General features: G+C 39.6%; 1 protein-coding gene across 1 annotated transcript in view; it reads right to left on the reverse strand.

The window, feature by feature from the left end:
• CALCRL (calcitonin receptor like receptor) overlaps positions 1-25,347 on the reverse strand; it is a 68,365-nt gene that overhangs the window by 8,289 nt on the left and 34,729 nt on the right. Inside the window, exons 2-12 of the mRNA XM_075430274.1 lie at positions 24,361-24,460; positions 23,213-23,357; positions 21,586-21,696; positions 20,519-20,631; positions 17,359-17,450; positions 11,635-11,761; positions 9,861-10,014; positions 8,561-8,621; positions 8,374-8,440; positions 2,272-2,490; positions 1,897-1,938 (exon numbers count right to left, since the gene is read on the reverse strand). Of these exons, the coding sequence (XP_075286389.1) occupies positions 1,897-1,938; positions 2,272-2,490; positions 8,374-8,440; positions 8,561-8,621; positions 9,861-10,014; positions 11,635-11,761; positions 17,359-17,450; positions 20,519-20,631; positions 21,586-21,696; positions 23,213-23,357; positions 24,361-24,411 (1,182 nt within the window). The 5' untranslated portion in view covers positions 24,412-24,460. The remainder of the gene's footprint in view (positions 1-1,896; positions 1,939-2,271; positions 2,491-8,373; positions 8,441-8,560; positions 8,622-9,860; positions 10,015-11,634; positions 11,762-17,358; positions 17,451-20,518; positions 20,632-21,585; positions 21,697-23,212; positions 23,358-24,360; positions 24,461-25,347) is intronic.

Genomic DNA, 25,347 nt, shown 5'->3' on the forward strand with positions numbered 1-25,347 from the left:
GAATTCTCGATACCAAATTAGAGGGATGACTCAGGTTTGCTTTTCTTACACAGCAGAAGAGAAGCGTGTAAAGCATGTGAGTTGGTAACAATGGAATATTAACAAATACTATTCTTACAGAGTATCTAATATTTTTAAATCAACTTAAGTAATAAAGCAGCCTCAGAAGATCCACAAGGATTAAAAGGCAGAGCTGAGCAGCGGACAATGTTGCTTCATAGAAACTGCAGAGATTTCAAGGGTTTTCCTCCCCTCTGTTTTGCACTGGAGCAGAACAAATTCTCGGTTTGACTTTTTCAAAATATCTGTTTTTAGAAGGCAATCTGACCTATAAAATTTATAGGGGAAAGAGTATGTGAAATATCAATGCTGAATGGGGGCAAGCGATCAAATCAGATCCAGAACGCTTAATGATGTGTTCCACTTTGATTCAAATATATAAGCAGGGACTTGAATCTGGATCTATTTTATGTTAAAACCAGATCAAAACCACTGCCCCATGCCCACTAAACTGCGAGGAAGTTCATCTTTTCATCTTTTCTGTCTCCGGGGGGTGGGGGATGGAGACGGGACACCAACAGAAAAACAGCGTGGAGACTCCTACGGTTCTGGGGGGAGGAAAAACACGGCTTGAAACCCCATGGAAGTTTCATTGCAATTCAGTCAGCTTCGGACTTAGGAAGAGAAGGAAGGGCTACTTGCAGGAGTCAATTCTAGTATTAGCCCAATATTCACCTTAAAGCAAATATTGCTGTCCAATAACACTATATAAGCACATTGATGCAATTTTATAACATCTGATAAAAGAAATTAAGAGCTCAGCCACATGAAACCATCTGGTTACTCCCACACATCTGCTTTGCAGCCAGGTACTGCAACCACACTAAATGCAGAACAAAGGAACAAACAGATGTGTAGGAATAAGTGTGGGACTGTAATTGTTCCTCTGCCAAAAGTGTTGGAAAAGTACCAGTTAGCTTTTCGTTGGGGTGTTTTTATTCATTTGTGGGGCGGTGGTGTTTGCAAGCAAGAGCCATACGAACAATTTTGTCTGTGTATTTTTTGCCCTTCTACCACTTCGATCCCTGACACTGAGGCCCTGTCAGTGTAGTCTCCAGCACGGCTTGGGGGCCAGAGTTTCTCGCTGGAAGTCGCTGTGTGCGCTCCAGAGTTACCGGACCTCAGTCTATTCAAGGTAACAGCAAAGCTTGTTTGCTTCAACAGAATCAGTACGACACATTGCTGAAATACTGAACTCTTCTAACTCAAGAGTAAAGAAGTTTGTTCTTGGAAATAACTGATGAGGATTTCTTAAAAACGCACTTCTTATGCGACACAACTTTCTGACCCAAGCACAATAAGCTATTAGGTTCTGACGTTTGGAATGGTCTTTCTCAGCTGTGCTAAAAAAGAGTTCTCCAGGCTTCAGCCTAAAATGTTCCCAAAGAGCTGCCGTAACACAACAGCACCCCAGCACAGCACCGCATGGGCAATATGCGCTGTTCCTGCTGCAGAGGGACCAGACACAGTGATTCTCCAGGACAGCAGATGCTATACCGCTTCTCACATAGACAAATATACCTTCTGGATATTGGATTTCCTTTACATCATATTTATCAAGAATTTATATCAAAGTGACCAGTGTCTTCAAGTTCTTACATAATCAAGAGACACGTATATTGCTCAGCACAAAAGAGTTGATCCTAAAGAACTGAACGATGCCATGAAGGGTGGCATGGTTTTTCCCAAGCGCTGCTCTTGGCAGCCAGATTCTATCTTTTTACCTGACAAATTTAGAAAATATTAAAAAAAGATTTTAAATTACCATCTCTTTAATTGATGAAACAAAAATCTATAAAATAAGTATTATAAATATATTAAAAACTGTTACTCTACCTCTCCATTAAAGAAGCAGAAAATTGTAGCCACCAGTAGACCCTGTAAAACAAAACCAAAAAGATTCTGCGTTATTTCACATGCTTGTGGATTTTTCCAACTTTAAGATAATTAAAGGTTCCTGATAAAATTCAGATATAAATAGCAAAGAAAATGTAGTACAAATCTAAGCTTGCTGAATTATTTCTGAAAATACGTTACTAAAAAGTGGTGGGCCAGCTATCTACCATGGTGTTTCTTTCCTTCAAAACAGGAAAATTCAGTGTCATGAGAAAGTTGAAGTCATTTATAAGAATATTGCAAAGTCTTTAAAAATTGAAACATCACGATCATCTCTCCTCTCTTTGCTTCACACGCCGAATGCCATCTGGCTACCTGGTAGTGCATGAGGATGTGCATCACATAGTCGTAGACCTCCTCAGCGATCCGGCCTTCTGGTCGCCATGGGAACAGCACAAACTCAATGCCCAGCAGGGGCACAAGGATCAGGGTCGCTCTCACCGCTTTCATGTACAGGTTGGATTCTGCCTTGTGGGTGTCTTTCAGCTTCGTTATGAGAACGCGAACAATATTTAGCAGGAAGAAAAGATTCACCTGTCGGAGAAGAAAATGACACTGCAGATAGTCTGAAACATAATCCCACGTGCTGTTTCGCGATACTAGAACCCAGAAACTCCAGAAAGCTCGTACTACACGGACAGCGCTGTGATTGTACAATAAACATGAGTTAAAACTCTTTGAAAACAACTTGCAGTTCCTGAGAGTGGGCCCTACCATCTGTTATCCACATCCCTTCCTCTAACTTCTTAAGCAGCGGTCCATCCAGATACCTGTCGGTCTGCCGGTGCTGACGATCCAGGCACCTGCCTTTCTGCGACCAGACAGGCAGCACGCAGGGGAACGGTGCGCTTTTCTAAAATGATGATGTCTTTTCAGGTTGGTCAAGAAAGGGGATGACATGCTTCCCTCTTTGTATTTAAACACAGTTCTTCAAAAAGTGACTTTTTTATTTTTCAAATATGAATTTGACAAATTTAAAGAGAAGAAAACATTTTAATTTAGGTTTTAAAAATTAAAAAAAAAAATGCAGTCAATATGCTGCTACAAGGAACTGTATACTCTTGCAGACAAACAGCCAATTTCACATTCTTACAGTGGCCAGTGGCTGACTTTTGCATCATTCAGCAGAACTGCAAACGGGACAAGCACTGAGATGATGCTCTACATCATTCTCATGCACTACTGAACTTATTTCCACAGCGATCAAGGCTTTTCTTGTTAACAGTGTTGTTCGTTCAGTTTCACACAAAAAAATAATCCCAAACTGAAATCCCAAACATGCAGACTGTGTCTTCCCACGGCATGTGAGCGCTCGTTGTAAGCAACCACAAAACTAATCCACACACACAGAGACATGCAGGGGTGTGTGTACACACACGCACCACCACCTCACCCCCCACCCCCCCAGCTTACGGGTCTGGGTAACCAGAGCAACCGCAGCGTTCGGATGATGACGCCCTGTTTCCATCTATCGGGCAATAACAGTAGCCCCGACAGAAACCAGAGCTAGCAGAGACCTTGGGAGCTCAGACAGTGCCATCGCCTTGCCCCAGGGCACAGAGGCAAGACAACGCTGCGTAGGGGACCTGCTATGGGTGGGATGGAACTGAGGTCTGGTCCTCTCACCCCTTCCTCCAGATAACTGTCCTTGTCAACAACTATCTAGAGACAAAAGCGGGGGGGGGGGGGGGGGGGGGGGGTAAGAAGCCAGCAGACAGACAGACAACTCCCTTCCCAAAAGACTAGGAACTCCTGGCCTTGGAAGAGGCCTCCGACGTGCCGTAGGACAAGCGCAAATGGGAAGCCATTTCAGACCATGTGTGTCACCACGGCCTCCACGACCCTGGCAGAATTCTTTCATGTCAGTTAAAGGTTTCAGGATAAACAGCTGTGCATTGTTATAGCAACAAGGCCCCTGACAGATACGTGATGTTATTTATATTCTACTTACATGCTATTTAAATCATTTAACAGGAAATTGTTTTACATAGGAAACTACAGCATGAGTTTCTCCTGGAAGCCTCCAGCTACCTTTAAGCTTTGTTTAAGCAACCAAGGTCTCTGATTCTTTCTCAAGGGATTTATTTAGATTTTATGCAGCCCACGATCCTCATCAAACTTCCTATAGCACATACAGACAACAAGTCCTTCCTCCACTTCTAAATTTAATCCTTCTTAAATCTACTAGTTCAACACCAACGCGTTTCAGACACAGTTTTCAGCCCTCTCGTGTTTTGGTAGCATAGCTGATTCCTGTAATACTGTCCTTGAATGCTAACTGAGGATGAAAGTTGCAGCAGCCAGGAGAAAAATACCACCCAGCAAACATTTACAACATGCTGAACCGCACAGAATTTTTCTAGCTGTTCCACTTACCCACCAAGAAGAGCACACCAAGAGTGTGCAAACAGGTATTAGGGCAAACACCGAAAAGGTGAACGAGGCAAAGCGGAGGACAGAGACCAGCACGAGTGTCAGTACACGTATGCGGCACCAATTGTTCCTGTGTCTCTCTTCTGCCATAGACACAGTGAGATCAGGATGAACTGAATTCTTAAAGTGATGAAAACAGGTCTTGACTGTAGCAAGGCAGAGAGTAGATTTTTACATTTAAGCAAAAGTAGGCCAGTGGAACCACTCACACAGATGTTATCATCAAATTGACTGTGAGGGTCTGTAAGGCCCCAAAGGAGTCCCGTTGTGCTAGCTGCAGTACCAACACAAAGTAAAACACCAGAAGCTCCACAGCGACCTGAAAAGTGAACTGGGGAAAAGAACAAAAACGGAAACAAAGGCAGAGAAGGCAATTCTAGATAAAAAGAAATGTTGGCACCCATACTAGGAATTTAGTAGAATTCAGGTTCTGCCTTAAGAGTGGCTGTGAACTTAGCTGAGCTTATAAGTCAATAGGTGCTGCAGTTCTTGAATTAAACTCTCCTCAGGTCCCTGATATTTCTATTTCTCCTCACATTAACTTTCTGTTTAGCAGTACGGTGATTCTCATTAGCACATCAGTTTAAATTCTGTTTAAATTCCTCCTTAGGGTGATATAAATAGACCATTCTCAGCTCAAGAAACTCAGATATTCTTAGATACTAGCTGGTAGCCATTGTGTGGTTTTTAATGCGGTTATGAAGCTTCAGATCTTAGCCTGCTTGAGCCTCGCTTCCTTGGGCAGAGACCTGTATGTGCTCCTGAAGACAAGTTTTACACCTGGCCTGTGGACACTCCCAAGGCTGGACACGTCACTGCTAAGCCTTCAACTTCAGAACTCCTACGTCTTGTGCTGAGTCCAGCTTGAAGTCATTACATAGGTCAGCGACAAAGCTAGGAGCTCCTGAACTTCCCCCTAGTACACGTTCACCGAGTACACTTACTTCCTCTGCTAAAAGAATCTGTGTCTATAAAAGGCTGTCGGTCTAAGACACTAATATATAACATTATTACAGGGGAAAATAAACATCCCTGTCATATTACTTATACAAATAATGGCATAACCAAACCAAAATCTACTCTTTCAGTGGAACCAATGCAAACTAAATCACTAGTGCAGCGGCGCATCTGACATCTACGCTGAAATCACTACTGTTTTCACTAAAATTAAAACCCGTTGCTTTTTTTCCCTTTCTCCATTGTGATCAATATTTTTCTAATGTAAAAACTAACATCACCCTCTACTGTTTCATTCCCACACGACTTCTTTAATTGTGGTTGCTTAGGCAAACAGTTGTAATTAAATGCTCAACTGAAGACAATTCCAATCAAAATGCAGCCTCTGTCTGCTCCCTTTTCCAGTTTCTTTGGCAGGGATCTGACCACAGTTACGTAATAACAGCGACCAGAAAAGCAGCGCTATTGTTAACTTTATGTAACTGAAGGATTCTCAGTGATGTACAAGAGTTCAATTCCCATTGGCTTCTGCCAGTTCTCCCTGGCACCCACTTGCCAGTCTTCTTCGTGGTCTCTGAGGTCTTGCTCCTAGTAGAGTGTCTTCTCCCTTGTTATCTAATTTGCAGTGCAATATTGCTGTTTAAATGTCTACTAAAGCAGGTCATGCTTAGTAAAGTGTGAAAATTTTATCTGGCAAGCAAGCTGCTCAAGCAAATGAGGGTTCTGCTCAGAAAGCCTAAACACACGCATTTCTTCGTCTGTTTTTATCCCTGGCTTGTCTTTCCTGAATTGACACATTGCACTTTTTTGTTACCAGCAAGGAAAACAACTCCTTATAGGTATTTTCACATCACAGGCAAGATGCTTAGTTATGTTTAATCTTTACTATTCCTGCATGGTTTTCGAATGAATTTACTGATTGTACCGAGGCAAGAAAAATGCAAGAGGAACACCTTCAGCCAGCTCATGAAAAATATAGGAACATCAAACGTATACATATTTGTAAATTACAAAGAGAACGGACACAGACTCTGCCCAAACCAACCAAGCAGAGGTGATTACGATGCCTCCGGTAAAACCAAAGGACATCCTTAGTGCTGCCTTGAACGGAAAGAAGACTTGACAGTTTGGGACTGATCCAGTACATCTGAAATCAGCAGGAGCCTTGCCACTGTTTTCAGTGTGACTTTGTGGAGGCTGCTACTAGGAAGGAGAAAATGATCCTACATCCTAGAATGAGGTCATTTCATGGAAGATGGTATAGTCTCATAACTTTTACACCAATTTTTCTGTTGCTATTTAAGCAAGCTCTGACTAACACAAATTATATTTCAGCTTTAAAGAGCTTTGCTGAAGTGATGTGTCTGTGAAGAGACACCTGGACAAAGGAAGTAACAACCCCCAAGGCAATGCAGAGGTAGCATAAGTTTCTGGGTGAAATACAGCACCACTGACGTAAGCAAAAAACCCCTATGCCTTTCTGTGAAACCAGGATTTCACCTCCTGTGTAAATCAGAGAGGACAACAACTGAAAGGATCTAGAAATGGTCTTAAGTCAACAGATCAGAGTACTAGTTAAAGTGTCTTTACATGAACACACAAGGCAGACCTGGCTAACAGGACAGGAGACTATCAGCAATAATTCACAGCCCAAGGGCCATGGATCCCATTAACCTCCTGGGGACTGCCTCTGGCTTCCTATGCAGAGGGCCTCAGGTGTGTCACAGTATCAACACAATCTTCAAAATATAAATTCAGCAGCTAATTTCACTGTGAATTAAAATGGGAGTCACAAGAACCACAGGACTTATGCAATGGTCTTCCGAGAGGATTCTCTATGCACAGAATGCCCTCTGCAAATATTCATTAACCCTTTAACAGAAAAGGAAGATCCTGTAGGTCAGAAACGGAAAGTATTTCCAAAAAGTTACTTAATGTTTTCATTCTTTATGAGTTTCCTTGCATGAACTGAGAAGCCATAGGAAAAGTCAGTAGACATGTATACAATACTTTTGCCGATCAGCTTGAAGTTTCTGTTACAATAAAAGAAATGACTGTAATATACAGTCAGCAGCTAATTCTGGTCACATACAGAATGTCTCTGCACTGCAGCACTCTCTGCATATGCATTCATAGTTAATTAATTATGCAGACAGTTGTATAACTAGGTACATATTAGTATGCAGCTATTTCTATTCAGCAATAATCTATTGACTGAATTTCAGAGGTTAAATTCAGTCCTAGAATAACTGAAGTACAACGCTGATTTTTATACAGTGGTGTCTTCTGTTACTTACCTAGAATTTAATGCCTTCAGTAGCAAACATCGGTGTAACAGAGCTGGCATTAACGTGCAGTGTAAGACAGAACACCGCGCTCTAAGAGTTCATGAGGGCTCATGAAGCAGAGGAGCTGCAATACCCCGGTGGCCAAAGCACACACTGCTTAGATCACTATCAGAACAGGGGCAGTCCAGGGGCAGTCACAGATACTTGCAGAACTATTTCCCCTGGTTCTTTCCCAAGAGCCTGCTCTCGTTCCTCTCCGTCCCATGTTCCCACACATGGTCAGTCCTGACATCCAAGGGTCCTCTCTCCGAACCCCAGGAAGGCCCAGTCTGGTGGCTGTTTGGCCACATTAGCACAGTGACACAACGATGCTAGTGGCTGGGTCAACCTGGCAAATGGCCTGGGCAGTGAGAAAGTGCGCTCAGCTGAAGGAAGGAGTTGAACATGGCCCTCCAGTACTCCAGGTAATGTTTAGTCCTTCCTTATCGCTAGCTTCTAAGTGGAATGATCATCAACACTGCAAAACCTGCATTTCTCAAAGGACCAGGGGTACAGCTCTTTAATAAGGCCAAGACTTGTGCATCTGCTGTGTCTAAGGCACCGACTGGGTTAAGCGAGAGTCCTGCAAATGGCAGTGATCTCTAAATCTTAGCTTTAGGCTCTTACCAACTTTATAAGCACATGAAGAACAGCCAGAAAACAAATAAGAAAAACAAATTATTAGCTGAAAAATGCCTACCAACAGAGCAGCACAAATTGGGCCATGGATGATGTAGAGCAGATGAGTATCAGAGCTGATCCAACAACTAGAGAAAACAAACAAGGAAAGAAAAAACGTTTGATATTTTATTATCTGTTCTATTCCTTTTTTACCCCCCTTAAAGAAAAGATAACAGTTTTGCACAGCAAGCTGAGATGCTACTTACTTGTCATTATAATATAAACTTCTAGCAACGGCATGTATGCAGGCAGGGATCAGTGGAAAACCTGTGAAGAAAAAACAGCGTTTTCTTCATATATAAACCTGGCTAATAACTAAGTCAACTTATATCTCTTGCAGGAATCTTCTGTATTTTCACCTCATCCAAACTATTTGCCTGCAGACCAAATAAAGTAACAGGGATCAACTCAGTTTCTATTTTCTCAGATTTCTTTCAGAGGGGTGTATGAAACCTTATTCCCACTGTTTTGCCAGGAAATCCACACCAACACGCAGAAAGAAAAAGCAAATAAAATCATAATTTTTTAGAATGTAACAATCAATTTTCACTAACAGATTTTTTCAGACTGCAATCTGCAATAAAGCTAAATCGGTAAGTAATATTAGAAAGGTAATTGTATATATCACCATAACCATAATGGTATGATTATCAGTGTTGATTATGTCCTCACTGACACTTACTGGGCATCCAGAAAACAAGGTCACCTGCAAAACAGATCTGAAATCAGACTCTGGAAGTCTGGCTGAATTCAAAATGTAAAAAGAACAAACAAACTAGTTATCTGGGGTCCTGGACACCCTGGTGGTACCCAATTTTCAGAAGCTGCTGAGCACCTATGATCTTCTACCCAGGTCTCGGCTGTGTCTGTAGCGGGATAGCTGGTGACGCAGGTACCAAGTCACATTATAGCTGAATGCGCGAGTACAGGGAAGCTGAGGAGAGAGTCCTCGCTTGCACTTTGTGAATACGCTGTTGTGCATTATCTGAAATGACCAGGTTTGTCTGGTTAGTTTTGATACTGATATTACTGGAGACCTTCAGCTACAGCTATTCTGTATTTGCTTAGTGAACAATACAGGTCAAATGGAACTGCTGGAAAAATAAATCCTTGGCCTAACTCAGTTCAACCCTCCACCCTAGACATGGCGAGACTTCTCTGAAAACAAACATTCGTTCCTGAATAAACATCTTGAAGATGAGGAACAATGAATAATTACCTCTTAATGTCTTTTTTATAACAGCAGACTCTTTTCTCTACACAAAGGAGGAGTCGCTTCCTGACTCCAGAAATGCATAATCTCTCTTTCAGCAAAGATAGAGGTACATAGGACTTCCTACATGAACATTTCTAAGCCCGTTAAAACACTACAGACAAAGAAGAGGGAAGTGTCATCGTTGTTCAAAGCTTCCAGCTCAGAGGAGCAAAGGTACAGATGCTGGAATTCTCATGAAAAGGAGTAAGGGATTGCATTAGCCTGAAAATACAGAACGTGAAGTTGCATACCCCAGCCAAGAAGGTAATACCACATCAAGTGCTGTTTCTCAGCAAAAACAGCCACCACAATGAGAGTATGCAGGTAAATGCCTTCACACAGCATCCAAAAGTAGTTGCAACCCATTAGGTACAGGTAGATGAACTGTGACACTTTGCAACTAACCTGTAGAAAAAAGCAGAGCACAAGATAATTTTTAGGTTGCAAAAAATCTTAGAGCTTTATTCGCAAAATGGAGAAAAATACCGCTCAAGTCCAATGTTAATTTTTGCTCTGTTTTTCACTACTGTTACTTTTTTTTAATAGAATTCTCATAGACTTACAATCCCACACTTTAAGGTGACAAAAACTGTGGCAACTAAGTCTGTATTTTTATTATTCAAACATGAGGACCTTGAGATCCTCAAGCATGATGGCAGAAAGCTGTAATGGTATTTTCCCTTACGGCAAACACTGCCACATTTGGCCATTCCAGTCAATAGGCAATCCTGAAATTCTCTGATGGCAGCCGCACAAGAAAATGTACTTCGATGAGGGTAATCCCCTCTCAGTTTTACCAATCACAACATATAACTATGTTTTTAAAATGCTGACAATGCTTCCAGTTTTAACACAGTCACAAGTGCACTTAGGGCCAGCTCAGAACTTGCATGGCAGGTTCTGGAAGGAAGCTCTCTTGTGGGCATACTTTGGTATTCAGCTGCATCCAAAAGATAATCGTCAGCTGAAATGTTACAACAGAACTTGTCATGAAGGCTAAACTGCGAGGCTGTGAAAATAGAGCACTAAGTTGCAGATTCGGACACAGTAGATCCTCTTTTTTTTCCTCCTTCTGAAGTTGCTGGGTGTTTGATTGAATCTATTTCTGGCACTTAGCTTAAAACAAACCAAAAACCAATATTGTTTTATCGTGTCATACTACCTAACTCCCTGATGATGATGATGATTAGCAGCCATCTTAAGCCTGTTTTCCAGCACTTTGATGAGGTTTTACAGGAGAAAAAGGATTTATCTTTTTACTTGATTCAGCTTCTGGAGTTTTGCCCTAACTTTCACAGAATTTAAATTTATCTTCCAGGTCTAAATAAAAATAAAGCCATTGCTAGGGATTTGTTTGTTTATGTATTTCATTTTCAGGCTCTTCTGTTGCTATAACTCCTAGCCTTTTGGGAGAGGCTACTGATTCACACTTACCCCAGTATTACCAGGAAATGAGAGAGAGTAAAATCAGACCCAAATAGTCATTTTTTTAAATTTTGCTTTTTACTTGTGGAGTATAAGGGTCAGCTATATCTCCTTTCACAGACAAAAAATTAATTCTTCTCATTTCAACTGAAGATGGCAAAGTTAAAGCTATAGGAAAGTAGCTGACAGATACAAAATATTTTGCAAAGCTTTTTTTACTGCCCTTCCTTGGTGAATTCAACTGTCATAACCTCACTGACCTTCCTTGGTGAATTCAACTGTCATAACCTCACTGACATCATCTAGAATGGACTACTTTCTTGCAGATGTTTCAGCGTCAAAGTGATTTGTAGAAATCCAGAAGAGTGGTTCGGTAAGCTCTGTCTCTTAGAGAATTTTTACTATATCAAAACCTCAAATGTGAAATGTCCAAAACATTATTAGAAATCTGTTGTACGGCTTAATGTGGATAAATCATTACTGAAGATTTTAACCTTGCTATACACAACATTCCATGAACTATTCATGCCTCATCTCTTCTACGTTTCTGAGGGTTTTCACATACAAATCAACAAGGTTGCCAAATATACTTTCACTTACTGGATTAGTTGCAACTAACTCCTGATTGTTGGCAACTGCCGTCAGTGAAATTATTGTTACAACAGAGTTGCAAACAAAAGAGAAAAATAGATTTTTATGCAGGGTAATCCTTTGGCAACTCAAGCTCCTAGAAAAGAGAAACAAGAACAAATCAATACACAGGGGGACAACTGTGTGTGCTTGGGGACAACTCAGAAATTTTGAAATACTAGAGCTCTTTATTTTATTATGAAGTCTTACATCAGCCCTTTCTTCAGCTCCAGTCCAAATTAAATAGAATGATGTGAAAGGTAACACCTTCCCTTAAATGCCAACAGGAGGCAAAGCAAGTACATTCAGTTCCAATATGTTTACAGTGCAGGACCTGCTTTGTAGTGGACATCTAAAAAGATTTGAATAGCAACAATATTACATGTTTCAGAAGATTTATACCTTTTTTTTTTGTTAGTACCTGATGAATTTCCCAATTAACTATCATACCTGAGCTTGAAGAAGCTGTCTTACCCTATGTTTCCATTTGCCCAAACCCGCTAAGATTTTTTGAGGATAATTCTCTTTAATACACATTCCTGCCAGTTTTCTTCCTTCATCCTATAGCTAGAGAAATACCCAGATAAGTAAAATAATGCAAATCTTATCTTGACTTTCGTATACAATGAAGTTGTCAACAGTATATAGGATACAATTATAACATGCAATATATAACTGCATTTAACTGTGTTAATTTTTAAGGCTTGCTTTTAATCTTGCAATAAAATGAAAGAGAAAGATATCTTAGGAAGGGCTTTCTTTTTTTCAAACAGAAGTCCAATAATGTTAAACAATACTAATAGCTGAACACAGTTGCAGCAAATTTCTGTTTATCTGCCATTCTAGAGAAAGCGAGTCTAACCTCGTGCCATTCCAAGAGGCAGGAGGGCTTCTCATTCAAGTTTTTCCAAAGAAATTCAGCTTTACAGACAAACACAACAGAAGACAGAAAGCCTGTACGGATATATGAACACTTCAGATCACTAGGATATTAAGGCCTAATGCTCAAAATTCCCAAAAGCACGAGTAAGATCCATTTTGTTATGAAAGCAGATGATCGGTTTATAAATCCGTGTAAAAAGGATCCTTTCTGATCTGAGAGAGAGGGTGCGCAGCACATCGGAGCAAAGCGACCGGAGCTGAGTCGCACAGCACGTCAGGGACAGAGCCCGGTTCTGCAGGGCGAGCATCGCGCAGAGTAACCTCTCCCGCACGCCAAGAGAAGCGAGACAGACTGTGGTACTGGGGTCACCCTCCAGAAACGCTCTTTGGTTGCTTCAGGAAAGCACCTCCTGAAGCCTCTGCCCTACAGAGCCTGTGCTTTATAACCGCACCCACCCGCCTCCGGTTAACAGCCAGCATCATGGATTGACAAAATGAAAGGCCTAAATGGAAGAGGCAAATCTATCACTTACACACACAACCGCTCTTCACTGTTAGAGAAATCAGAAATACATTGACAAGGTCAGCAGGGGACAAGTCTAAATTGTCACAGGGAAAAAAAAAAAATCAAGTTTTCTAGCTTTTTCAAATAGCGTGCCTGGAAGAAAAGATGAACTATGGACATTGGTGCTTCATTTTCAGTTTGGGAGGGCAGGAGGGAGAAGAACTTTATATTTTAACAGAGAAATGCAGTTATGAAATATTCACAAAAGCTGGAGGAGTATACTGAAATCTTCTGAGAATGTGACGGATGAAACAAGAAACAAAATGACCCCACTGAACAAGAGAGACAGGGCAAAAAGACTGGCTGTAGAGGAGGACTGACTGTATGTTCTCTGCAACCATCACAAGAAGAGCGGATAAAGCACCCCACAGCTACATGGAGCACGATAACAGGCTCGGAGCTGCACAGTGCAATGCCACGAATCAGGCAGTTTCTGCAAGCCGAGCCTGGGAGCCCCGAGGCATCCTGAGCCTCATGTCACTAAATACGGGGAGAAGGAAACCACTCCAGAACCCAGTGCTGCCATGCAACACAAGGGACTGCCCTACACGCACCTCTGGCTGCCAAGTGTTATTTGCCTGAAGAAAACAGAAAAGAAAAAGCATCCAAAAGACGGAACACAGGTTTGGATATGAATGAAGTGACAAAGTATATTCTGTTAGGCTTATATAAATTTTATTTTTGTCATTTGTTTTAATGCTCGAAACATATAAAGCTTTGATTATTATAATATGCTGTGTTTTATGTTATTTGAAAATGTGGTTTTATATTTGAGGGGTTTTTTTATCCTATATGTTTTGTAGATGAAAAGAGAGGCAACTCTAGATTCCAGCTAAGGGCTTTGTGTAAACAAGTTCTGAAGAACTCTGGAATTCTGTCTGCTTATTGTTAAGATTCAACGCGCAGGCAAGGAAAAGCACGTACAGCTAACGGGGCCATCTCTCCGGGTCATCCAGCAGCTGTTCCTGTTGAATATTCAAGCACACCCATCCACACCCACCTCCACCCATGCATAAAAGGACTGAAAGGATCACCGGACGAGAAACAAGAAAGCAAGACTGATGACATTTAAAAACGAAGTCTGCTTTTGGTAATAAAAGATTTTTTCCTAAGCTTCCCCACCCTCCCTCTTCTGTTACCCTTCCTATATTTCTTTTTCTGACTGTTTTTCTTAATGACATAATATCCTTTAATCACTTCATTCTAATAATTATGATCTAAGAACATTTGAATGACCTACCCCTGGATTAAACCATGTGCAGTAAAATAAAAACAGACCTCCTGCTAAATTACCTATTTCCCTTCCTATTTTGACTCCTGTATGTCTCAGGCATTAGGGAAAAATTCATTTCTCTAATACTTCTCCAAAGGAAAAAAGGTAACATTTTCGAAAGCCCCCAGATGTGTCTGGGATCTAATTTTTTAAGTTATTCAAATACTGCAAAACTCAACCAGTGAGATCTACACATACACCTACGGGGAATTATCCGTTCAGCTGAAACTGAAGTGACTTAGAACCCTCCTGTCTCACTATCAATCTGTCATCCGGCCGTTTGCCCGCTCTTTAAGCACAGCGTTGCTATCCTCTGTGAGTGCTGTCATGTGATTTGATATGATGCTTGATCAACAACATTTCAGGTGGGGTTTTTTTGTTTGGGGGAACATCTTTCAAATTATAGCTCCCCTTTCTCTGATTTCCATGTTTTTTTACGCTTTCTCTTGCCCTGCTTTTCTTTCCTTATGAAAACTAGACAACTAGTTTAATAGAAGGTTTGCAATAAACACATATATGATCTAGAGTACGTAATAGAACAAGAAAGCAGAGCCACTGCAAGAAGTTACTGTATGTGTCATAGATGAATTTTCAGAGAGGAAGATTGGACTTGCACGTTTATAGCCCATTTTATGTTATTAAGCCAAGAACTCCAGTCCACTTGGGGAACACAAGCCACAAACTGGATAAGTATTTTCAATGAGACAATTTCCTGACTAAAAAGCAGAATTTCAAATGAAGAAATAAAATGCACAATAACATTTTAATCTTAAAAAAAGAGTTTCATTCAAAACCCAAATAGTATTTGAAAAGCTGAAGATATTTGAAAAAAAAAAAAAAACCAAACCCCAACACCCTGTCACTTTTCTATGGAGAAAAGTACCACCTTTCTAGTCACACCTAAAGATATTCTAATAGTCCGCAATCCGGCAAATGTCGTCTGGAAACTACGAATCGACCAACAGAACAAATTTTTTGGAAACATGACAAATCCAAATGCACCCCCACACAATAGCAAAAAAACCAGTCCACCTGTTGAAGCTATGAATAATTACACAAGCTTCAGCCGATACATAATACATCCTGGTATTAATCTAGATCCTTAAATACCCTGTTGGTACTAAAAATACTTTAGAGGAACTGTACATCCCAAGAGAACAGCTTGTAGAAGACTTTCTTTAGCTTTCTTTAAATTTTGTAATTTCCTTTTATATCCCAGCATAACCACAGTCTAAAAAATGTGGTTTGTGGGTCTGGATTAATTCCATGTGGTTCTGTGAGAAGAGATGATCCTTCTACCAGAAAGAGAAAAAAATCCCTGGAGGGTTAGATAAACATGGCACAGTTATAGCGGCAGCAAAGCAGATCACCTGCTTTTGCAGTAAATGCCACAAGCCAAGATGAAATTGGTTTGGTTTTCATATTACAGTACAGAAAAACCATGTTTTCCTGTCTGAACTTTCAGAATCATATCTTATTTCAAATCTCTCCGCTTTCTCCTGAGAAGTCTATGTCAAAGTATTTCTCCTGTCACATTAGGTATTTAGTCTGTTAAATTTTTTGTGGCATTTATAGCAACAATATAGCCCTTTTTAATGCAAAACCAAGCTTCTTATAAGGACTCAGAGTCATTTCCCATGTTGATTTTGTGGAGAGAAAGTGAATTTGGGAATGGTAATCATTGTTTCTACAGGTCATATGCAAATAAATTGATTCAAAAAGCCACAAATGTTTTGGTTTGTCCTCATGAGAAGTCAGGAAAAGCTGAGAAGTCATTTTGAATACTGCTTTTCATAAAGAGAGACTACAGAGTCGAAACACACTGATTTGTTGGGGATTTGGGAAAATGTTGTCCCAGAACATGAGGGCATAATGCATATCTAAATTGGAAACACTACATTCAGCCACATGTGACTTAAAATGGATAATTTTTTTATCAGATATCTGCTACCCCTACCAAATCAAAGTCTGGAGCATGAGAAAAGCAAAATCTCAGCTAGCCCCAAACTTGGTGGTGTATATGCTATTCATATTTAAATGTCAGGAAAAAATAAAGATGGAGTGAGACAGCCAGGGATAGTGGTAAGAAACAGGTAAGAGAGTAGAGCAGATCTATATTATCCATTGCAAGACAAGGCAGAAATTACTAAACCAGTGCCAGCTAACAAGGAAAGCCTACACTATGCAGTGCAGCATTGGCAGAGGTAACAACTTGTCTCTCTCAGCTCTGCTCATACGGCAACACTCCCGGTTTCACCTTTCTACTAAGGCTCATCAACTGCTTGGGGGGGGAAAAAAAAAGGGATTTTCTTTCCTGAGAAAGACTAAGTTAAAAAACCACGAATAAGTAGACTAATTTTAAAAGACCTGTGCATTATATTACACATTGTTGTGATAGTGGTGATACACTGCTCAAACTATCTTTCAAGAAGGTAACGTAGTACCTGTTAGTCAGTGGATATGACATAACAAACGTAGACATAATACAGTGAATAAAACACCAGGGTTATTGTTATTATTCCCGTTCCCACTGTAGCTCTCAGCCTTACTTTCTTTACAGTTTATCATGTTTTGTGGCTACCTACTTTGGCATGTTACTGTGCCTATCACATGTCATCAGTATTTTGGTTTCCATTCACTCTTTATTTCGGCTGATCCTTGGCATATGCACACGGTAACTTGTTATTAACAAAAAAATCAAAACACAAACCCCAAAACAAACAAAAAAATTTTCTCCTTTTCCTATTTTCAAATTATTCAAGATATTTTTGGTTTTCAGATTTGGGATTTTAGATTTCTGAGAAAAGAAACCTAGAATTTTATTACAATATAATGTTTGATGCCAAACCAAGATACTGACTTTCTTCACCTTCTTGCTCTATTTAATTTCATTGGGATGTCTGGTGTTTCAAAGTATAGAAGCTAGGATTGTTGCAACCACTGCTAATTGTTAAAGGATTTTAAATATACTTACTTAAAATAAAAGAATATGCCAAGAGAAATCAGAAGTGATGCAATTGACAGACCATGTCCGATGATGGCCAAGTAATACAAATTCAAAGCAGTCTGCAATACAAGAACAAAACCAAGCACCTGTGATGCACGCAGAACTACTGTTGATAAAGCACATCCTTATACATCTGTTCTGCAGATAAAATGACTATAATAGGATTAAGAAAATAAAAACATTGCAGAAAATGATGAGTCAAGTCCAGAATCCTGCAAATCAACATCTTACTACAATCTCTTTCTGTAGGGCACACAACAGATTTGTTGAAATCGCCACCAGAAGTTACCTCTTATCAATTATAATATTAGGTTTCTAATATATACTGCTATGTTTTTTCTGAGTATTTACATAACTCTGGCTGTTTATGCTGCTGCGCTGGGTGCGTTCCTGTCTGAGGCCTGATTCATCTATTAACACAACTCAGGTAAAAGATGCACTTCCTATATGAATTTATGTATTTTTCCCCATAGAAGATTTTTTCTTATGATTTAAAGCAAGCTGTGATTATGATATTGGAAATTTCGTTTTCACTGCGCATTTAAGGAAGGGTGTGAAAAAAATTAACAGTGACTCAAAAATAGTGAAGACTAAACAGTCTTGTTAAATAAGTCTACAGCCAATCTGTAGAATTATGAAGAGCTGGGTAGATACAAAAGGTAAAAATGAGGAACAAGTAAATTAATATTTGAAATACACACAACATGTTGCCATTAATTCTTTGAATTAACAAATATATTAAATTCCGCCAGTAACAAACCCCTGCTTTCAGTCATGGAATCTGCCTCACAAAATTTCTTTTGTTGCATTAAATGTAAGATCGTAATTTTGCACATAAGGAAATGAAGGTTCAGGTTGAACCTTATACTATCACAATAAAACTATCTGGATTCTATAGGAAGACTTCGAGCATAAACACAAATGCTCACGTACTCCAAACTGTATGCATCCTGTGAACTGATTATTCCAATTTAAGATAGACTAACTGCAGCCAGCTACATATATTGACTTTTGAAATACGATAAAAAGATTCCAGATAAGAAGGTTGTAAGTTGAGACAAGGGTACCTCCTTTTATGTGCTAGAATTTTTCAAATTATCATTATTTTTATCAATGAGATAACGTTTTAAAATAAAAAAGCTATGCAATATGTTAATACGCATAAGTAAAACTTCCATAAAAATTTGGCAGTGAGGAAAAACAAGGGCTACCCCTGAAATGCTAAAGCGTGGCTACGTATACATAATGACAGCCTTTCTACAACAGGTCCATATCCTGTATCACCGCCTCATTCAGTGACCAACTTAGGCAAAGGAGCATATAATGGATTTAGAAGATTTCCGCACAATTTAAAAGTGGCACAAAACAGCGGTACTGCAGGAACTGCTGAGGAGGGCAATAACAATAAGAATTGAACAACGGGCAACAGTCACATTTATTGTGCATTATCGAACCCGCCTTCCAAGCACAGTAAAAAGACAATGCTGTTTAATGTCACAACCCATAGAACCGTAACCAGCAGTAAGGCTTTCTTCAGAGCTACTATTCCATTGAAACAATAGCTTCTGATGCGTGACAGGCTTGAAATACGCTGGCAAAACAGCCTGAGGGAAACTAGCTTATTATTCATAAAGAAGGACCTGCATGGATCTGCTCCTGTCTGAATAATATTCTCTCAGTTATCAGCCAAATAGTAGCATGAATCAATGAATTATAGCATCTCTGCTAGCAGAATTAAACTGCCATTAACGTATTCAATGTCTCCTAATTTGAGAAAAAGCAATACAAAACTGCCTTCTTATCATCTAGTACCACTTCTTCTCAACATGGTTTCTACATAAATACCCTAAAGCACTCTTGTAGCATCTCTACCAGATATCAGTACTCCTGACACAATCTGCTGTTATTGAGCTCTTTTCCATTAGGTCCAAATTAATTTACAGACTCTCCTGACCTGCATTTTATATTCCTAGTTCTTGGGCATCCACTTTGTTTCAATTTACTGCTGCTTCCCATGACTGAATGTTTCACGAAGAACATTAGTGGACATACAGGGGGGAGGGAGGCAAAATTTTGCTCACTTTATCCTCACATATCACAATGTCTCAGCAAGAGGGCATTTGGATTTTTATCAGATTTTTTTTTTCCTTCTAAATCTGTCCACAGATTGGCATCTTCAAGAGAAACTGAACTCTATGAAACACCATCTATGCAGGTACCCATGTGGGTATGTGTGTGCATAGTGTCTACCTTTGATGTATAGAAAACAACTCTCACTAAGCATTTTGCTACTTGGCCTGAGAATTTTGGTTGCTTGCAAAATTTCCCTTAAATAACCCAAAGTATAGGTTTTCCATTTGTGTGAACAGCTTCATATCGCAAAAAACCGAAAATAAAGGCACCTGGGAGCCAGGACACAAGACATACACAGGAAAAGGATCCCAAGGAAAAAAATAAACCTCTATCTAACACTTCTCATTGTTTACTTCCCTTTGGCCTCCAAAGATCCTGCAGTGAAACCACTCAACTACAGCTTGCCTACACTTCTGTAAAAAAGAAAAGATTAGCTCTGGTTTTCACACTGGGGAAAACAACCCAAACACCCAAACTCTCCTTCAAGCTGCCTTGAAGATGTGTTAAGCCCAAGCAAAACTTTGATTGTGCATCTGCTGAAAATCTCTGTTACTGTGAGCTAATGGGATAAACCCACGCACTCAGCACGTCTTCCAGAGATGTGCACACCTCCTGCCGGTCTGCAGAGCTTGGACCCTACGCTTCAGAATCACAGAACAACATGTAAAGGTCTGCTCTTATGAGGCACACGCTTTGCTTATCAGTAATGACTGTGGATGATCTAGACAAGTACTAGCACCTACACATTTAAAATACACACAAACAAAAATATGATCATATTATTCAAGCAGTTGAAATCAGCTGTAAAAGACAAAGCAGGTGGGTTGGGTTTTTGAGTCTGTTTTGCACAATTCATCCTCTTTATTCAAAGTGCTTGCTTTTTTTTTTGCCTTCTGACATTGCATCGACTCTGCTGCTGTTCTAGTTATGAAACTTGTGAAAAGTTTCAGATCAGTAACATGACACTGGTAGCACGCATTCATTCTTTCCCTACCTTCACTTTTTCATGTGTATAGATATTACACTGGGTATAGTTTGTCCATGTCCTGTTGCTTTCTGGGTGTCTAAACCAATTCCCACTTGGATCACAGATCTTCGTCACTTTTTCTACAGACAAAGTAGATGGAAAGAAAAACAAAAAAGAAAAAGAAAAGAAAAACACCAGAGTCAGCACTGAAGTTCTATTTACTGATGCCTAGTATTTAATCTAGAAAGATTGGCAAACAAATGACAGCATTATTAATATGACTAGAGAGACATTGCTTGTTACTATGAATTCTGAGAAACTAAAGGCCATTGCTTTTTCTTGGCAAGGGCAACTGATGATGTGTTTGTCTTAAGAAAACAAATAGATTTCCCTCCTCCAATCCAACAAGTATCAAAATACATCAAACCAACAGTTAGAGAACTACCACATGAAGTGACAAGAATATTTAAATGGCTTGTTTAACATCCGAGGTCTAAACTGAAGTCTGACGTCCTACCACTGTAAATTAGGATTGGACAGGCAGGAAAATATCAATAGAGAAACTGCTCAAGAACAGAACTGGAAAATTCTGGGACCACATAACGATTTCCATCTGCAAATAGAAAAAGGCATGAAAGGACCCCGGAAAACAACAAATGCAGCAGAAAGAGACAAGCGTGGAAGTCTATGACGTTTTCCACATGCTCACAGATGTAAAGTTCAGCCTACAGTAACAAGAAAAGATTCACCCGTGGGAGAAACTCTTATAGACTTCAACTGCTAATTTGAGGTAAAAGAATAAGTCATATTTCTGCTTGTCTGTCAGAGACAAAAGCTCGTCTCTAAGAGGAAAAAACTGTGATCCAACTTCAGCTCCTGTTTCCTAATCTACAGAATCCCTCAAGGACATATTTCAGAAAAGAAAATAAGTAACTTGTCAGTTTTCTATGTGATAAAGGGAAAATGCAAATAATGGGTTAGAGACTGAAATGCTGGAGCATTAGTGACTTGAGTGGGGCAAACAGGAGGCATCAAGAACCCAAACCCTCATTTTATTCAGAAGTGTGTTGACACAGAAGCCCATGCGCACTTACCTGAAGGGTTGAAATCCTGAAAGTAGTCAGGACAACGCTGTACTGACACAGTTCCGGCAGCAACATCATTCCAGCACAACCAGCCATCCCACGTCCTGTTACAGTAAGGACCTGCAAACAAGTAGAAACCTGATAATAAAATAACAGCTCTTCTTTCATAATAGTTTTTCAAAAGTAAAATGTAAGACGGCATAAGGTAAGTTTCTCGCAGCAAAGAGAAAAAAAGAAAATGGAAACATAAGATTTAGCAGTAGTTAATTAAAACTCCACTTAATAGAAACAGTTCCTTATATGTACATTGCTTTGAACACATTTTAAAATCTGTCATCACTCGCCTTGAAACGATCTACATCTACAATTTACAAACCTCAGATCTAAAGCACAGTAGGCAAAAAACCTATATCAAGTCAGAACAAATAACGCCCATTAACAAACAGCCTCAAGCTTGCAAAGACCATTTTAGTAAATTTATTTACATTTTGCACATATACCAAGCCTATACATACGCGTACTAGTTCATTGAAAACACGGTGGTATCCTAGAAGCCATCAGAAAGTGCCTGTCCGGGAGGCAGCCGCAGCTCCTCTGCTGCAGGCAGGGCTGACCCTGCAGTGGTCATTGTGGACAGACGCTTCCCTAAGTGCTCCAGGGACTGGGGATTCACAGTGTTCCTCAAGAGCCTGTTTCGATGCCTCATTGCACTCACACAAATTTTATCATCTAAATAAACCTCCCTTGAGAATGAGCTTAGGCTTTATAAACAAATCCTTTCCCAACAGGCACGCAGTATGACTGACTCTACAAATCTGAAGCTGTTTTTAGCATCTTCCTTCAGCTTCTTTTTAAGACTTAATAATGTGTCCCCCCCCATCTCAAAGGCTGCATTTCCAAACATCACATAATTCCTCCTCTTCTCATCTGAATATTTTCCAATTTGTCCAGAGCCTTCTGAAGCTGTGATGCCCCAGGCTGGACATAAGCTTACGCTGTCATACTTGTGTCCATTTCTGACCTCCAGCCATTCAGTTCCTCCAAAGAATCACTTCAGAAGAGAATAAAACTCATTGTAAAAGAACACAGTTACCTCTTCTTGCCTCAAAAGCCATTCAGTGCTTCCAGAAGTTATTAAGTCAGAAACAGCGAATACTGCGACAGGTGGAGCTACCAAGGTTAGCTCTGAATGAGTTATCAAGAAAGCATTAACGGCATTAACACAACCCTCAGAGCAGGGAAATTATGTGCATCAAGACACTTTCAATTTTTAAAGGCAGATGTGACCAGGGAGACAGAGGCATTGTAAGAACATGAAATGAAATAAATTGGTAACGTTAATCAGTCATCATTTTTTTAATCTGGGTATCTATTTAAATTAACATTTTCTTATCAGAAAAAAAAAGCTTTGTGTTCTATAAGAAGCGGTGCTATGGGCAGGTAATACAGTGTACTACTTTATCTTCATGAATCTCAAAGAGAGACTTTTCTAAAAAAAATGTACAAATACAGTTACAGCCTGAAAAATTATTGCTACCAAGACAAGAAACGAATATAGCGAAAGGAGCCTGAATTAGAATAATTATATCCGTTAACCATTTGCCTTTGTAAAACCGTATAAGAAAATTATCTCTACCTTCTTTCCTATGAATAGGATCTTGCATAATTTTCTGGTAACATTCATACTGTGCTGTCATAATTTTATTCCGTGTAACACTCAGTTGCGTGAAGTCCTCCGTCATATTCTGATGCCCTTCGGATGGTATAGCAGTGGCAAAAAACTAAGAGGAAAAAGACTTCTGTTTAGCAAGTAATGTACAAACTCCAATAAGCTGCTTAAACTCCAATCTTTCCAAACACTATATTTCAAATATTATTTTACTCAAGGAAAATGATCTTCAAATCTTAGTACTGACAATATGATTTTCTGTTTCTCTGGTTAATTTAGCAATTCTTCTTACTACTGAATCTTGACAAAAATCTCCTGAATGAGCATGGGGGAGTAACAATCTGCAAGATTTGTAAACAATAATGGAAAAAAGCATAGAAAGCACTGAGGCAGTCATGAGCACATAAACAACTTTTGCAAAATCCAGTACAATATATCAAAGTTATATTAGTCTAAAAGGCATTTGGATAGGCCCAAAATGATCCTTTATGAAAAGAGATTTTCCAGATACTGCACGCTCGTGTAGAGCTATTTAGCTTCTCTACAGTCTTGTGAACCATAAACTCAACCCTCAGAATACAAAAAGGTATTCAAAAGACATGACATCCACTTTTACAGTTATTAAACATAATTTTCAAAAAAACCTTAAGAAAATGGATCTTGATCAAAAGGTGAACCTTTTAAGTGCATTTTTAGAAGAAGTATTTTACAGGAAGCTACTGAACTTCATGGAAAAACAAAGCTGCAGATCGAAATACTGTGCCACTGTCACACAAAGGGTGATATTACAAGTTCCGAGGATGTCCTCTGAATCTGAGTTAGAAGTTTCCTCCGCTCTTCCCAGGGGTCTGCACGATAGTGTTTATATGTCACTTCTCAACTGTTACTGTACAGTTCTCTGCTAGCAAAGGATATGCTGGGTTCAGCTGAGGTAAATACTATTTCTGTTCTTTTGCCGCAGGAATTAGAAGACCAGAAGGTAAACATGCTGCTGTGCACAAACTACATCTGAACACAAGATCAGTTGTTTCTGCATTTTCACATTAATAATTTCTATGGTATTCTGTACACAATTGTTCAAACTAGAAGCGATTTAAAAAATTCATAAGACTTACCATAGTAACTGATAAGAAGAACAGCAAAAACGTGAACCAGTTTTTTGTCATTTTTATATCCAGTGTAGTGAATTTTATATTGTAGTTGAATGAACTCAAACTGTAATGGAAAAAAAGTAGGAAGAAATTTAGTAATTCACGAAAGCCAAAACCCATAAAGACTTCATTTTTTCTTTCTGAATTAAAACAAATCAATGAAGGTCCTCTCAATTTTTATTCATGCATGGTGATGCCACACGATATACATAGAGATATACAATATAATGCAAAAAAAATGCACTCATTTCACCAGCAGTGAATTCCAGCAGCAGGGTTTTTCCTGCGCTGCTGCCACCATTGCCTAACACCAGTTCTCCAGAGGGTTTGTCTCAGTCAGGTAGCTGCTATCAGCTCTAGCAGATATGGAGCAATTAGCCCTGAGATAAGAGTTGACTCCTTGACATCTCTGCCTTTGGGCAACCGTAGCATACTGCAGTTCAGTTTCCTCTAAAGTAGCTTTAGACTTTCACACACAGACACACAATTATTTCCTGTTCTCTTCATACCAGCTGATTTTTGATTCTGCCATCTCTGGAAGAACTGACCTAGCAAGTAGCTTTATCTTGAAGTTACAACTTCGCAAGGGTGACAATGGCAACGCAAGTATTAATTGTGAGCTGTAAAATAATTTATCTGCAGTAGCTGTAAACTAGTTACTGTATCTGTAGTTTGAAGAAAACAGAACTACCCAATCCAGCTATAATCATCTTAGAGTGCAGACTACTCTTGGAATTGATTCTTGAAGTGTAAAATGCACCTAAAACATAAAATATACAAAATTATTTATTAAGCACCCAGACTGTTAAGCATAACCCTCCTATGACAACTCCCTCCAAAGGAAGGGAAATGTATAAGGGATTTTTCATGCAATATTTCACCATGTCCTAAAGTATCTTGAGAAGATCACAAAGCTGAGCCAGGAACTGAGATAAGAGCTGCTCTTCTGCT

The sequence above is a fragment of the Opisthocomus hoazin genome, chromosome 9 (genome assembly GCF_030867145.1).
Source record: "Opisthocomus hoazin isolate bOpiHoa1 chromosome 9, bOpiHoa1.hap1, whole genome shotgun sequence".
NCBI lineage: Eukaryota > Metazoa > Chordata > Aves > Opisthocomiformes > Opisthocomidae > Opisthocomus > Opisthocomus hoazin.